Source organism: Eptatretus burgeri, chromosome 12 (assembly GCF_056783735.1).
Source record: "Eptatretus burgeri isolate ZD-2024b chromosome 12, Ebu_testis_v1, whole genome shotgun sequence".
Classification (NCBI taxonomy): Eukaryota; Metazoa; Chordata; class Myxini; order Myxiniformes; family Myxinidae; genus Eptatretus; species Eptatretus burgeri.
The window spans coordinates 14427384-14442383 of record NC_140972.1 but is presented as its reverse complement, the minus strand read 5'-3'; the positions used below and the strand labels follow the sequence as shown (position 1 = coordinate 14442383).

At 45.5% G+C, this 15000-nt stretch overlaps 1 protein-coding gene across 15 annotated transcripts in view; it reads right to left on the bottom strand.

Moving 5' to 3' along the window:
- Nucleotides 1-15000, bottom strand: part of LOC147015137 (uncharacterized) — a 281672-nt gene that overhangs the window by 18113 nt on the left and 248559 nt on the right. For all 15 annotated transcript variants that reach the window (XM_085849628.1, XM_085849630.1, XM_085849631.1 and 12 more), the window contains 3 exons: nucleotides 13400-13476; nucleotides 12779-12954; nucleotides 5527-5618 (listed from right to left, as the gene is read on the bottom strand). In XM_085849628.1, the coding sequence (XP_085705754.1) occupies nucleotides 5527-5618; nucleotides 12779-12954; nucleotides 13400-13476 (345 nt within the window). The remainder of the gene's footprint in view (nucleotides 1-5526; nucleotides 5619-12778; nucleotides 12955-13399; nucleotides 13477-15000) is intronic.

Here is a 15000-nt window from a genome sequence, read left to right as displayed (position 1 = left end):
TTCACTGCTCATAGATCACCGACTATGAATCCACTATAAATGGATGAGGTGTGTGTAGGTGTGTGCACGTGTGTGCACGAGACATGTTTTTTGTAGAGTTCTACTGGAGCGTTCTGATGTGGAATATGATACACCAAAATGATCGTCATGATCTCCTGAGCTGATTAGGCAACTCAACGACAAAGAACCTGGAAGAATTCCCATGTTTTAAACACACACCATGTTAACATGTATAGAGAATCTTAATGGGTCGTTCCACCAAGGCGTGTCATTCTAATTACAAAATAAAGAACAAAAACAACGCTAACATTGTAACAAAGCATATATTCATTAATACCAATAATATTAACAACAATAATAATCGTCGTAGCATTTGGCATTAATAATAACAAACTAATCCCTAAGCAAGCCCAAGCACATCTGGACTTGGTGAAAGGACGCTAATGCTCAAGCAGTAAGTACAGCAAAGTGAGTATGCAACACGGCTGTGAAGACCAATGAAAATTTGGTTTAATGGACCAACCATCCAATCCACTGGGACCATACTCTGTGCAGAGCGTTGGTGCTGCCTAAGCAGTCTCCTGGGCACAATCCTGGACGGGTCGCCACTCCGACGCAGGATACTCGAATGGCTCAATCATCCCAGCAAGCTGGTACTCATTTTGCCGACCACGGAAGGATGACAGCCTGAGTCAACCCCACCTGGTATTAATTCAATGGAAAACAGGATTTGAACTCGGGGACCCTAGAATCCCGAGCCCACCACCTTAACCGTTAAGGCATTAAGCCAACACCAGGTATACCAATGGACCAATGGGCCCATGAGTCAGAAAAAGATGTCACTTTTTTTAGCCAGTAAGAAATGATTCATAGATTTATTATGAAGCCAATGCAATTCACAAATGAGTAAGAGCAGGTTTGTAAAGCATCGTGCTGGATTCGACCCCATTCAGGTCAGGTATGGGAGCATGTGCCAGAACAGCGCGTCGCTGCGTCCACTTTCCGCCGGTACTCCAGGGGCCTCCGTCTGGCCATCCCCCAGGCAGATGCCAGGCCCATCCCCATCTCCTTGAGATGATGGTCAACCTGCTGCAACCATGAGGCACGTGGTCGGCCCACTGGCCTCCTCCACTCATGAGACTCCCTCGCTGAGAGAATCTGGTGAGCAGGATCAGCGTCAGGAAAACGAGCCACATGTCCATACAGCCGCAGCTGACGCTCACGGACTATGCAGGTAACAAATCTCATCCGAGTCTCTCTCAGCAACCGCTCGTTGGACACAAAATCCGACCAGCGATAGCCAAGGATTCTCCGAAGAGACCTGGTACCAAAGGAATTAAGTCTCCGTCTCAGATCCTTGGTCAAAGTCCAAGTCTCGCACCCATAGAGCAAGACTGGAAGTACCAAGGACCTGAAGACTCGGACTTTCGTCCTCCCGCACAGGTACCGGCAGCGCCACACCCCATGATCCAGTGAATCCATGACTCCCCAGGCCCGACCCAGACGTCTATTGACCTCCGGCTCACAACCTGCGGAGACATGAATATCACTGCCAAGGTAAGTGAATCTATCCACGACCTCAACATCCTCACCACAAACAGACACAGACAGGACAGCAGCATCCAAGATGTCAGGGAAAGCCTGGATCTTTGTTTTGACCCAAGAAATCCGTAATCCCAACGGCTCCGACTCCTCATTCAGCACCTCGAGGGCCCCCAAGAGGATGTCTAAAGTCTCCGCAAAGATGACTGCATCATCTGCAAAATCAAGGTCCGAGATCTTGACATTGCCAAACGATGCACCGCAACTTGATCTCTCCGACATCCTCCCAAAAATCCAGTCCATACAAGTGTTGAAAAGTGTGGGGGCAAGTACACATCCCTGACGAACTCCAGTAACAACTGGAAATAAGTCAGAGGCGGTACCACCACACTTCACAGCACTCTCAGTACCAGAGTAGAGTTCAGACATCAGATCGATCAGTTTCGGTGGCACCCCACGAAGACCAAGAATCCTCCAGAGGACATCCCGATTCACTGAATCGAACACTTTACAGAGATCAACATAGGCTGCAAGCAGCCCCTGCCGAAACTCTCGTCTGCGTTCAGTGAGGACACGAAGAGCAAGGATACGGTCAATCGTTGACCTCTTTGGTGTAAAGCCTGACTGCTCTGGACGCTGGTGCTCAAGCAGATGGTGGCGAACCCTATCAAGAATTATCCGAGCAAAGACCTTGCCCGGCACTGAGAGCAGCGTCACCCCTCGGTAGTTGTTGCAGTCTTGGCGATCACCCTTCCCTTTCCAGAGAGGGACAACAAGGCCCCTCTTCCAGTCAGTTGGGATGATGCCTGTGTTCCAGGCAGAGCACAAAACTGCATGCAACGACGCGAGTGCAGCATTTCCACCAGCCTTGAGAAGTTCAGCATGGATGCCACAGATCCCTGGAGCTTTGCCCCGTTTCAACTGGTTCACCGCAACCCGTGTTTCCACAAGCGATGGTGGACCACAGTTGATTCGAGGGTCAGCAACAGGGATTGTAACACCCCTTGACGTCCAACTCGACAGCTGGGGGATCAGCCTGGTACAACCGCTCAAAGTAACTGGCCCAGCGGGCCTTCACTTCAGACTCCTCTGTCAAGAGCCTACCACTCTCTGCTCGAACTGCAGTGCTCCGAGGGATGGGCTTGGATGAACGTAATGCGCGAATTCCGCTGTAAGCGGGACGAGAATCACCTGTCCACAGGTGATGCTCTACCCCCTCACAGATTCCTCGCACATAGGCCTCCTTGTCCACCCTCAGTGCACGTACAGTTTTACGCCTCAGCTCCCTGAACAGCTCAGCTCTGCCATTCAGCCTGGCCCTGCGACTCTGGTCAATGGTATCCAGTGTCCCTTGAGAGACAAAATTCTTCTTTGCCCTGCGGTGAACTCCAAGGCATCCACCGGCAACATCAAGGACGGTGGTCTTGAAGGTGCTCCACAACTCTTCAGGACCCCCCAAAGCACCCAGACCCCCAAGTGTCCACTCAGCCTGCTCCCAAACTCCTCAGCTACTCTCTCATCCCTGAGCTTGGCAACATCCAGCCTAGGCTGGGATGGTACCATTCTCCAGGATTTAAGGTGCAGCTTTAGAGTTGCTACAACAAGCCTGTGGTCAGTATTGAGGAACTGAGCACTCCGGTAGACCCTGCAGTTCTGGATCATCCTCCAACGACCGTCAATGAGGACATGGTCAATCTCCTTTGCCACACCGCCAGCGTTGGAATACCAAGTCCAGCGATGAGCTTGCGGGCGCTGAAACCATGAACCAGCCACCCTAAGTCCATGACTTCTTGCAAAGTCAAGGAACTTAGTGCTATTCTGGTTCATAGTTCCTGACCCATGGGGACCAACACACACCTCATAACCATCCCTATCAGTTCCAGTCGATGCATTGAAATCCCCCAAGACTAGAAGTGTATCTCGTCTGGGGCACTGATCAACCACAGACTCGAGTGTGGCGTAGAATGCATCCTTCACGGTAAGATCACTCGCCTCAGTCGGAGCATAAATAGAGACCAGGGAAATGACACCTAAGGAGTGACGAATCCTTAATCTCATAATACGCTCGTTGACCGGTGTTACCTCAATTATCATTGGGGTCAGCTTATTGGACACAGCTACAGCAACTCCTTGGGTATGGTAACCATCAGAGCGACCAGACCAATAGTAGGTGTAACCACCCACCATTATCTCGCCGCAATCCGGTCTCCGAACCTCAGAGAGAGCTGCAATCCCGATGTCCAAACGCTTGAGCTCAGATGATAACAGAGACAGGTGATCATCCTCTCTTAGGGATAGGACATTCCAGGCACCCACCCGAAGGGACCGCCTCAGGTTAACCCAAGGAGACCGCCGTCTGGTGGACGACACCTCAAGCACCACTCCGACACACTCTCCCGCAATCTGACCCAGGGATGTTACCCCGTGGTATCCCTCCTATCAAAGATTGGGGGTCCCGAAGGCTTTGCCCCAATCCCATCATCCGGTGAGCTGCCCTGCGAAGGGAAGCTGCACAGGAGGTACTCCCACGGAGTGGGTTTTCAGATTTTTTTACGTTTTTGCGTTTTGCGGAATGAAGCGTTTTACGGTGGCTGGAGTGCAAATCCTGCCACCAACCTCCTAATAAGAAGTAACCCAACTGCAGGAGGACGTCCGCAGACACAGTTGGGCACTAGATATGGATGGCCGTTGGCTCACAAGGAGCTCCTCCGCCCTTTGACAGGTTTTGTTTTTAATCCTGCTGGGTGTCCATATCCAAACACCCTCCTCACCAGAAAACCTGGTGGGGGAGACGGTTTAGTCGCCGACAACCCGACCATGGAACAGGTTAGTACAGGTTTACATGGTACCTGTAGCAGGTCACAGATCGAACCTGACCTGACCCCATTGGAATGCCTTTGATTTGTTGAATTGTTGATTTTCCCCTTCAATGTGAAAGTAGCTATATTTTCGATCACAAACTTTGTCTTTATGTTTTCTTTTAATTGTTATTTGCAAAAGCTGCATGTTCTAAGTTGAGATTTACTTGTCCAATGTGCTGATTTTGGAGAGACTGGAAGGTGTGTTATATAACCATTAAAGGGAGGGAGGGGGAGGGTAAGCAAAGATAGCTTTTATCCAACACCTGAATCAACTTTTTTTAAAGGAATATTTGTACACTGTTGACAAATCGAATGGGGATAAACATTTAGTTTCACCTCAAGTATTAATGTTGTTCAACTTGTCCAATATAGTTTCAGGAGTTATCTATTGCCCAAAATTGTTAATTCCCAAAGACAATTTTGACTTGTGATAATTTTGATGTTATCTACATACCGGTAGTTAAGTGCTATAAACTACTTCATTGTGCTATAAAGTAGTTTCGTTGCTGCTGTCATATTTTTTGCCAGTAACTTCATTCAAAAGTCTTCAGCTGCAATGATGAATCAAATGTTACAACAATTTTATGTGCTTTCAGGATCCAGGACATTAATTTGGAGCTTGCTTTGTGCTTTCTATATTTAAGGCTTTTAGCATACTGCATATGATCATGAACAAATGAACAATACATATCTCTATCTCTATCTCTGGTTAGATTTATACTTGGATATCAAACAGGCATCTTAGCAAAATGGGATAGTTTCCTCAATCACTGTCGGGCCAAAAAGCAATAATAATGAAGTTGTACACAAATAAAACTTGCACAGTCAAAAGGTCAAAGATCTTAAAAGACCCAAAACAGCAAAAACCTGAGAAAGCCATTTATGACCAGAAGTTACATTTTTCCCTGAACTTAAAACAATAATAAGTAAATAAATAAAATAAATAAATAAATAATAAAAACAAAAATACTGTGATATATCAACTTATTTTTGTGGTGACAGGTCACATTCTATGCATACAAAGCGAAGAATAAATCACCACGTTTAAGGTCATGCTTCCAAAATGACGACTAAATCGCCATGCAATGCATGATGCAGGAAGCAGCAGCAGGTAGAATCTTACCTTGAGACATTCTTGCTTGTAATGCCTTTGTTACATTCATTTTTCTGTCTTCTTCTGTCTCACTTCCCATGCTCTCAGAATCTTCTGGAAGGCTGCATCAAAAAAAAAGAAGCAAATAATATAAATAAATTGCTTTTTCGTAAAACATGACAGCAACATGACCTGCTCTTGGATATTTGTCTTGCAATTTCAGGAGAATTTGTTGCTAAATAAAGCCATTAGAAGACTAGAAGGGCACTCACTCGGTAGAGCGCATACCACCGCCCCACAATGCCTGATCCACAAGAACACATCGGGCCCAATACATTTTTGAAATATTATGCTATAGATCATTTTTGGCCTCATCTCTCAATGGTGAAGAATCACTTTTAAAATTAAATAATTCGCGCATCCAGATCTTCACCAAAATCGAATCAATTCTTCCTCGTCACACACCCAAACTGTCCACCAAATTTCATCCGGATTCATGCACAACTTTTTGTGATATCCTGCACACAATCAGATAGACAGACAAACAAGCAAGGGACGTCGTGCAGAGCACGATACTTGCAAAATCCACCCCCCTCCCCAAAAGTTGCCATGGATACATCAAATTGTCCATTTCATTCAGATTAAAATTGACAATCTTAATCCAGGCTCAAGTCAATCAGATGAAAATTGATTATTTTTCAGATTGAAATTGATGATTTTTAGAAGTTTGACCTTTTGATCTCAAAAATAGTTTACTTCCCAATTCGGTGACGCAATATGCAAATCCTGTTCAAGTTTCAAGTCAATTGGATGAAAAATGACAATTTTAGAAATTTGACCTCAAGATGACTTTTGACCTCAAAATTAATAGGCATCTCAGTTGAGATGACCTCTACAACTAAGTTTCGTGAAGATCGGTTTAAAATTGTGACCTGAAGTCGATTGACAAACAAACAGACAGAGAATAACAAAATCGACTGAACTTAAAACGAATTTCAAAACGAGCAGATAGATAGCTAAACAACAAGTAGTTTACACTTTTGGAGATAATGTGGTCACGATAGATTGAAGACCACACACAGTCGCATGACGTGTGTGTGTGTGTGTGTGTGTGTGTGTGTGTGTGTGTGTGTGTGTGTGTGTGTGTGTGTGTGTGTGTGTGTGTGTGTGTGTGTGTGTGTGTGTGTGTGTGTGTGTGTGTGTATATATATTTATACAGTATATCAGTGTGCCCACAATGGCTGCAGAAACTTGATTAAATAGTTTTGATTACTTTTGCTCCATTATAACAAACAAAAGCGAGATTTGCTTTGCAATACATGTCTCCTACCGATGTGATATTTTCTAAGTCCAAAAAGGGCAAAACTGAGGAAAATTTATGAAATTCCCTGAAACACAAACTTCTTCTGTAACTCATCATAACAAAGCCATGTACCAACTTTCAGTTGAATATGTTAAAGGGTTTGGGAAAACAAATCTGAAAAACCACAGGTGGGACTGACAGACTGACGGACAGACAGAGAGCAAACTTTAGTTCCCTTCGGTGAAATCAGGAGGGGAAATTTTAGTGGCAAATTTCTGTTCGTAAAAGATAAACTACTGGCGTATATAAACCCTTGCATTGGGGTGGTGACCCGTCCGTCTGGGATTGTAAACACTCCCAAGAAAACACTTTGGCAGAACAGACACGAAAGCGAATGGTTGCGTGTGTGTGTGTGTGTGTGTGTGTGTGTGTGTGTGTGTGTGTGTGTGTGTGTGTGTGTGTGTGCGTGCGTGCGTGCGTGTACCAGTATATAAACTGGTATAAACTAATATTTGCTAATATTTTACAAAGGAATTTACAATAACGTTTGTGACTCAGACATACATACATACATACATACATACATACATATATATATATATATATATATATATATATATATATATATATGTTATTTAGATGACCAGGAATATAAATCATCATGTCAGTGCACATTTCTCATGTTCATCACCATTCTGTTATAGCATTTACTTGATAAGCTTGATGCTGGCTTAATGGTTAGGGTGGTGGGCTTGGGATCCTAGGATCCTGAGTTCAAATCCCACTCGGCTGTTGAATTAATACCAGGTGGGGTTTGACTGTGCCCGTCATCCTTCCGAGGTCGGCAAAATGAGTGCCAGCTTGCTGGTATCCTGTGTTCGAGTGGTGACCCATCCAGGATTGCACCCAATAGCCAAGGAGACTGCTTAGGCAGCACCAACGCTCTGCACAGCGTATGGTCCCAATGGATTGATTTACTTGATTGACAAACCAATTCATCGATGTTTTGTAAATACTGTTAAGATGTATTGTGCCCTGTGCATGCAGGAGGTTGTTGGGCCAAATGACACAATCAACATTTGGGCATAAAAAGTCCAAACTCTCATGACAAATACAGATGTTTAAGTAGACGTCATTTTGAGTACAAGCTCAAAGTATGGCTCGTATTGTTTTTTAAGCCAGGAATGTTTGAGTTTTTTGTAATACTTAAATATGTTGCTAAAGGAATTCCATCTTAAGCGTTACCCTTATGCAAAGCATTATTCAACTATAGAGTTCATAGAACACGTTACCCCGCATCTTGTTCAAGTGTCTACTCCATCCATACGAATAAATGTCAGTGTGTGCGTCTTCTCCATAACTCCAAAACCATGAAACCTCATGGTCCCAAACTTTGCATGCATACCAAGGGAACTCCAAGGTGGTGCATGAATAAAAACTAGGTGTTTGGAATATTTAAAACACCCCTTTTGAAGATAATTAACGGCCTTATTTCATTATCCTTTACCAAGGCACATCCTCGGTCATCTCCCTCTCCCTCTCTGGAGTCTTAATTCACCATTTTGTTCGGCCTACTCAACAATGCCTTGACTTGGAACAGGCCGCAATGGTTTATTGAGGAGAAAGTACTCAAAATGTTTTTCTTTCACTTTCCTCACTCATGTCGTCAAATACCTCATCTACAAATCTACAAATTGCTGTATACATCGCTTTTGTAAGTGCTATAGTTTTCAAATTAGGACCTTGAAGCGATTTCAAGCATTATACGATGCAATTTTCGACGATCTACTCTCACTGACTAATTAAAGTATATAATAGAAATATAATTTGAGTTTGGAGGATCGGATCACCATGTGGGTCGACCACGTGCCTCATGGTTGCAACAGGTTGACCATCATCTCAAGGAGATGGGGATGGGCCTGGCATCTGCCTGGGGGATGGCCAGACGGAGGCCCCTGGAGTACCGGCGGAAAGTGGACGCAGCGACGTGCTGTTCTGGCACATGCTCCCATACCTGACCTGACCTGACCTGATCACGTGGAATAAATAACTCAAAATCTGGAGTGACATCTCAAAATGTTTAGAAATCAGAGATGTTTAGTATTTTTGTGGGTATGGGCCATCACCGGTCAGCTTGCTATTGCTTGCCAAGAGAGCCGTCCCTCATCAACCATTTAATTGGAATGCTTGCGTGAGTGCTTAAGCCACTTGCCGAGCACACCACAGTCGATAACAGTACACCTCGTGTCCCGATCGGGATGTACAGTTGGCAGTTACTACAATGAAGAGGTACGTAGACAGCACAAACGGACGTGGTCCATTTGGGTAGATTTGGATCTGTAAAGGGATTCTCCAGGGGCGTGTGTGTATGCCCGCATGCTTGGTGACGGGAAAAGTTTCATCCTATGATGATGATGATGGGTGGTGGAGGTTATAAATTTTAACCTCAGCAATGTATGAGCAATCACGTTTTCCTTTGTCCACGTGACTATTTCCAAGGCAATTTGTGATTTAATATGAATCGGTGTGCTTTAGAAAGGTTAGATGGCTTCTCTGAGTTTTAAAGCAAAATACATTTGATAACATCAGATTTCCAAGCCGTTTGCCGAATTAACATGTTTTCCAAATTACCAAGCCAAATTTTTTTCAACCTGTCACAATGATTGGCAGCATTTTATAAAGATTAATGTTTATGCACATCTTGAAACAATTAAAATGCAATGTTTTTTGGATGTGTTCTGTCCGGGTGTTGATTGTTCGTCTCCGGACGTGCCCTGTCTGGGCGGTGATGACACGTCCGGAGACGAACATTGACCGGGCAGTGATTGTTCGTCTCCAGACGTGTCCTGTCCGGCCGGTGATTGTTCGTCTCCGGACGTGTCCTGTCTGGCCGGTGATTGTTAGTCTCTGGACGTGTCCTGTCCAGGCGGTGATTGTTCGTCTCCGGACGTGTCCTGTCCGGCCGGTGATTGTTCGTCTCCGGACGTGTCCTGTCCGGGCAGTGATTGGTCGTCTCCGGACGTGTCCTGTCCGGGCGGTGATTGTTCGTCTACGGACGTGTCCTGACCGGGCGGTGATTGTTCGTCTCCGGACGTGTCCTGTCCGGCCGGTGATTGTTCGTCTCCGGACGTGTCCTGTCCGGGCGGTGATTGTTCGTCTCCGGACGTGTCCTGTCCGGGCGGTGATTGTTCGTCTCCGGACGTGTCCTGTCCGGGTGGTGATTGTGCATCTCCGGACGTGTCCTTCCCGGCGGTGATTGTTAGTCTTTGGATGTGTCCTGTCCGGGCAATGATTGTTAGTCTCCGGACATGTCCTGCATGGGTGGTGATTGTTCGTCTCCGGACGTGTCCTGTCCAGGCGGTGATTTCTGTCCACAAACGTCAGTTGATAATCAAGGAACAACATATTTAACTTGAATGTTATATTTTGAACACAAATTGGAAAAAAAACCCTGCTGTTTAACAGTACTCTGTCTCTGAACTAATGCAACTTGTTAGATAGGGTGGTGTTATGGACACTGAGTCAACGGCGGTAAGATGGCTGTAACTTCCTGAATTAATGTTTTTGTATACAACCATTACGATATTTCAAAAAATTAATTATATACTTGAACACTGTAGAACACAAATCACCTTCTTGCCACTTCCAAGAACCTCCAGTTTTGCAGTACTTTGACATTTTAAATAAGGTGGTGTATAAGACTGCTTTAATCGCGCTAAACTTCTGGAATTTTTTTTTTTAAACTAACTTTTTCAAATCATTATTCTACTTCAATTGAAGTATATACAAAAACACTGCATGGGGTAACGTGTTCTATGAACTCTAGTTTTTCCTGTTATCGTAACCAATGCAAAAGGGCCTAAAAATTGAATAATTACAATAAATTTTCATCATCGTGAGCAAACTCGTGGTTCACACATTAATTTACAATGTTTGGTGGTATGAAATGCTTGTGCATCCCTTCCTCTAACTACATAACCTTTACTGGCAAAAGTAAATTTTTCCCAGGCAAAAGTAAATTCTATCATTTGTTCAGGACAAAACTTACATTTTGAATTATTTGAAGGAAAATATATTGAAAATACTGTTACGGCTGTGGAAATTTGCAGACCACCATAAAGGACCTTAGATCAGTTATGACGATAAGTATATGTGTAGTTAGATTTCCCCACCGTTGTTTAGAGGGAATTTCCGTGTTCACAGGGCTGTGATCCTTTGAGTTAGCCGTTTTTCTTTTGCTGCCATTATTTTGGACCAATCATCCCCCAACAACTAAATCGCCACCACCAGCAACGCCCCCAAACAACTACACCGAACCACCACCACCTTCGCCACTTTACCTCCACCACTCCACCCCGCAAACATCGCCTCACCCCCACTCTCAAACGACGCCCGCCAGCAACCAAATCGCCACCACCAACACCCTTCCCAAACCACCACAGCAAACTCCAACCACCTTCGCTTTTCTTCCGAACGTTGTGCCATGGGCTGTGAATGGGTTCCTTTCGCCTCAAAAAGCAGATCAGGAATGATTCACGCCCACTTTTCATCCATCCAATGACTGAGCATCAGGTGGTGTAGCCCCGCCTCCAAACCAGTTGTGGTCCACAAATTTGCATATACGCCACTCCCCCGGCCTATATAAGCGCGAGCACAGCAGTCAAGTGGCAGTCAAGTCGGGTCTGGAGCGTCGGCAGTCAAGCAGCAGTCAAGTCAGGTCTGGAGCATCAGCAGTGAAGTCGCAGTCAAGTGGCAGTCAAGTCTGGAGTCAGTGGAGTGGAAGTCAAGTGTGTCGGTCGTGGCAGTCAAGTCTGGAGTCAGTGGAGTGGAAGTCTGGAGAGGTGGGAGACGGGGCAGTCAAGTCTGCAGTGTGTCGGTGTCAGCAGTCTGGAGAATCGGGAGACGGGGCAGTCAAGTCGAGTGCAGTGTCGGCAGTCAAGTCGAGTGCAGTGTCGGCAGACGGCGGCAGTGTCGGTGCGGCAATGTCGGTGGGGCAGAGTCGGGAGACGGAGCTCGAAGCCGACGGGAAAGGCAGACGGGGAGCGCCGGAGAGAGCTCGCCGGCCACGCCAGGGGCACGAAGCCAGGCGCAGCTACACTGACATCGCGGCTTGTCCGCCATCGTGCCATGAGGGCGCGGGTAAGACCCTTCGGTCTCGTGGACCTGGCCGCTCATCCAGGTTCCACGCACATTTGGTCCACGAACCTGTCTGCCACCCTTGCCTTTGAGGGTGGCTTTTTCCTTTGCTTTTTGTGTAAATGCATGTGGTGGCGCCGTCTCATAAGTAAAATTGTCTAAGTGTGCGTGTGAAATAAAGACTTTATTCGGTTGTAATTCTTGCTTTCATTGCTTTGATTGTTATACGTGCCTGAATTACTGTATGGTTGTAAAATACGTGCTTGTCTGTGTGTGCAATAAATGAGCTTGTTGAACTGTTCCCCGTTTCGTTGCGTCCTTTCCCTTGTTTGAAAGTTCCATCTTGCATCACTGAAGGAATTGGTAGGAGGGGTGTTAGCACCCAGTAAATAATCACGTCCGTCGGGGCCGGCGATAACACCGCTCGGTTATCACTGAAGCACGGAACGGACCGGTTAAGCAGTTCGTGTCCTAGGCCGGCCAGCGGCGAGGTATGATTGCCCGGTTAACTACCCACACAGGTACTTAGGTAGGTCGAGTTTGACGAACAACCCTATCCTGCGCGGGTGGCCGATTGGCACGATTGTGGTGGGGTCGAAACCCCAACCCGTGACTAGCTCCTGGCGGTAGTTCCAAGGAGGGTCACGACTGAATTGTCCGTTCCGGTGGGCGACGCGGTCGAGATTTGAGTTACGTGGCCTATCGCACGCTGGGCGGACCGAAATTCGTAACAATACATTTGAAAGAAAACTTTTCGTAAAAACTAATGTTTGAACTGGAGATCTTTACTTGCAGATAAAGTTCATCAAACTTGTGACGGTTTGGTAACAGTATTAACCTCACCTTTTCACAGCCTGCCTGATGAGGTTTATCCAAGTGCTCCTCACATCCTGTGAGGTGGCAAACAACTCGTACATGGTGGGTACGGATCCAACCCCAATGAGGAAAATTCCACAGTCTTTGTTCGCCATGAGTCGTACAAGCAGTTTACGCAGAGAAATCACCGGGGACTTGTCATCCTGCTCATACACAGAAATAAAGTAAGGTCATAATTTACTGGAGCATGGAGTGCATTGCAGTCATAACTTTTGTGGCTTCAACGAGTTGAGCACACATGATATATAGTTTCTGTGGTTTTGTATACTACATACATAAAGTGTATACAAACTTGTAGGAATTACAGAAGCGCTACAATAATCGCAAACCTCGTAAGCAAAACATCTCAATTCAAAATTTAGAGCTGGATGACAAATTACATAGGGAATTATAAAAAACCAGCAGCAAGTCAAGTTATGACTAAGATAAGTAAACAACCAAGCGATTGTTACCTTGTACCAGTTCATTTGAAACCAATCTGGTGAGGCTTCATGCACAAGTGATGCCTTCAAATTTTGATTTACGACAGAATTTCATGGCGTTTTAATAAAGTGGGAATGAAAATAATTAATCTGCCATTAAACTTACCAAGGATGCGAGCGTGTACCTCTGATCCTTCTCTTGTAAAAGAACCAAGCAGTCATTCAAAAGCACCGCAGTGACATCTGCACAACAGGCAGCCAAACACATGCTCAGAATGCACTTTAAGAAATTACGTGTTCTCACGATTTATTCAGTGACCATGTGCTGCACCTTTCATGCCCATAACAATAACTTTTCAAAGAGAAAACTTTTCATAAAACCGGCCAGTCACAAAGACAAGTTACTGGAGAACAGTTTTCACGAACACACACATCCAATTTGGTAAAGTGTGCAAAACGTGAAACAAATAAAGATACAGTCTGAACCCCCATTTTACAATTAACATACAGTTTGAGTGTTAGAGCAATGACATATAAGGGACCGGCAATGGGATTAATGGAGCCCCAGGCACACCGAAAAGCTCATTTCCTATTGGTTGATTACCAAACACATGATGCACATTGACAAATCATAGTGCAGTACTACTGGGTTAAAAAACAAAACAAAAAACAAACTGAAAAAAAGCAAAAAACAAACTGAAAAAAAACAAAAAACTTTTGTTCGGCGACAAAAAAACCAAACAATATTCGCTCCGCAGACCACTGAGTATATACAATATTCAAATGAATGAGACAACTGACTCATGAATACCTTAACTTTATGCCCTGGATGCATAAAAATTCAATCTGTAATTCATTAATTATATTTCTGACAGGATAACTCCTTCAGAATTGGTGCCTTTTGGTAAGGTTTGTGATACCCCCTCCCACCGGGAATAGTGAAATGAAATATATTGTTGTGGTTGACCAAATTCGCAAACCACCATTCAGGTCCCTTAGGTGAGATATCTCTGTAAGTATATGTGTAGTTAGGCCCAAACCCGTTGTCTAGAGGGAATAAATGTCATTCACTCGGGCTGCGACTCTTCAGGATAGCCGTTTTTCTTTTACTATCTTTATTTTGGACCAGCCGCCATTACTACCACCACCAACCACGTCTCAACAGCCGCTTCACAACAACCACCAACCACAACGCCGCTTCACAACAACAACCACCAACCACAACGCCGCTTCACAACAACAGCCACGACCTTTACCGTCACAACTCGCCACCATCGCATCCACACCATCTCGCGCCACTCGTGGGCACCGATACTGGACTCGTGCAGGGCGCGCACTGAGCAGCGTATTCAGAGACATCACAGACTTTCCGAAGAAAAACGGATCAAAAACGACTCACGCCCACTTTTGTTCCGTCCAATCGGTGAGCGAGGGGCGATTTGGCCCCGCCTCCAGGGCGTTGGAGGGTGGTTGCTATATGCAAATACATGGATCAAAAAGCATTCACGCCCACTTTTCCTCGGGCCAATGGGGAGCCAGTTAGAGAGGTGAAGGGTCGGAGGCAGAGGGTCAAGGGTGAAAGAGCGAAGCCACGGGGCTTATATAAACGGCTGCGTTCGTCAGTAAAGTTCAGTTGTGCGGAGTTCAAGAGAGTCGTCGGTGGAGCTGGAAAGAAGTGGGAGAAGTCAAGAGTGAAGAGTTGGGACAAGCCAAGAGAGGAGACGGAGAGGGTGGGTAGACGGAGCTGTGGAGAGGTGACGGCGGCGA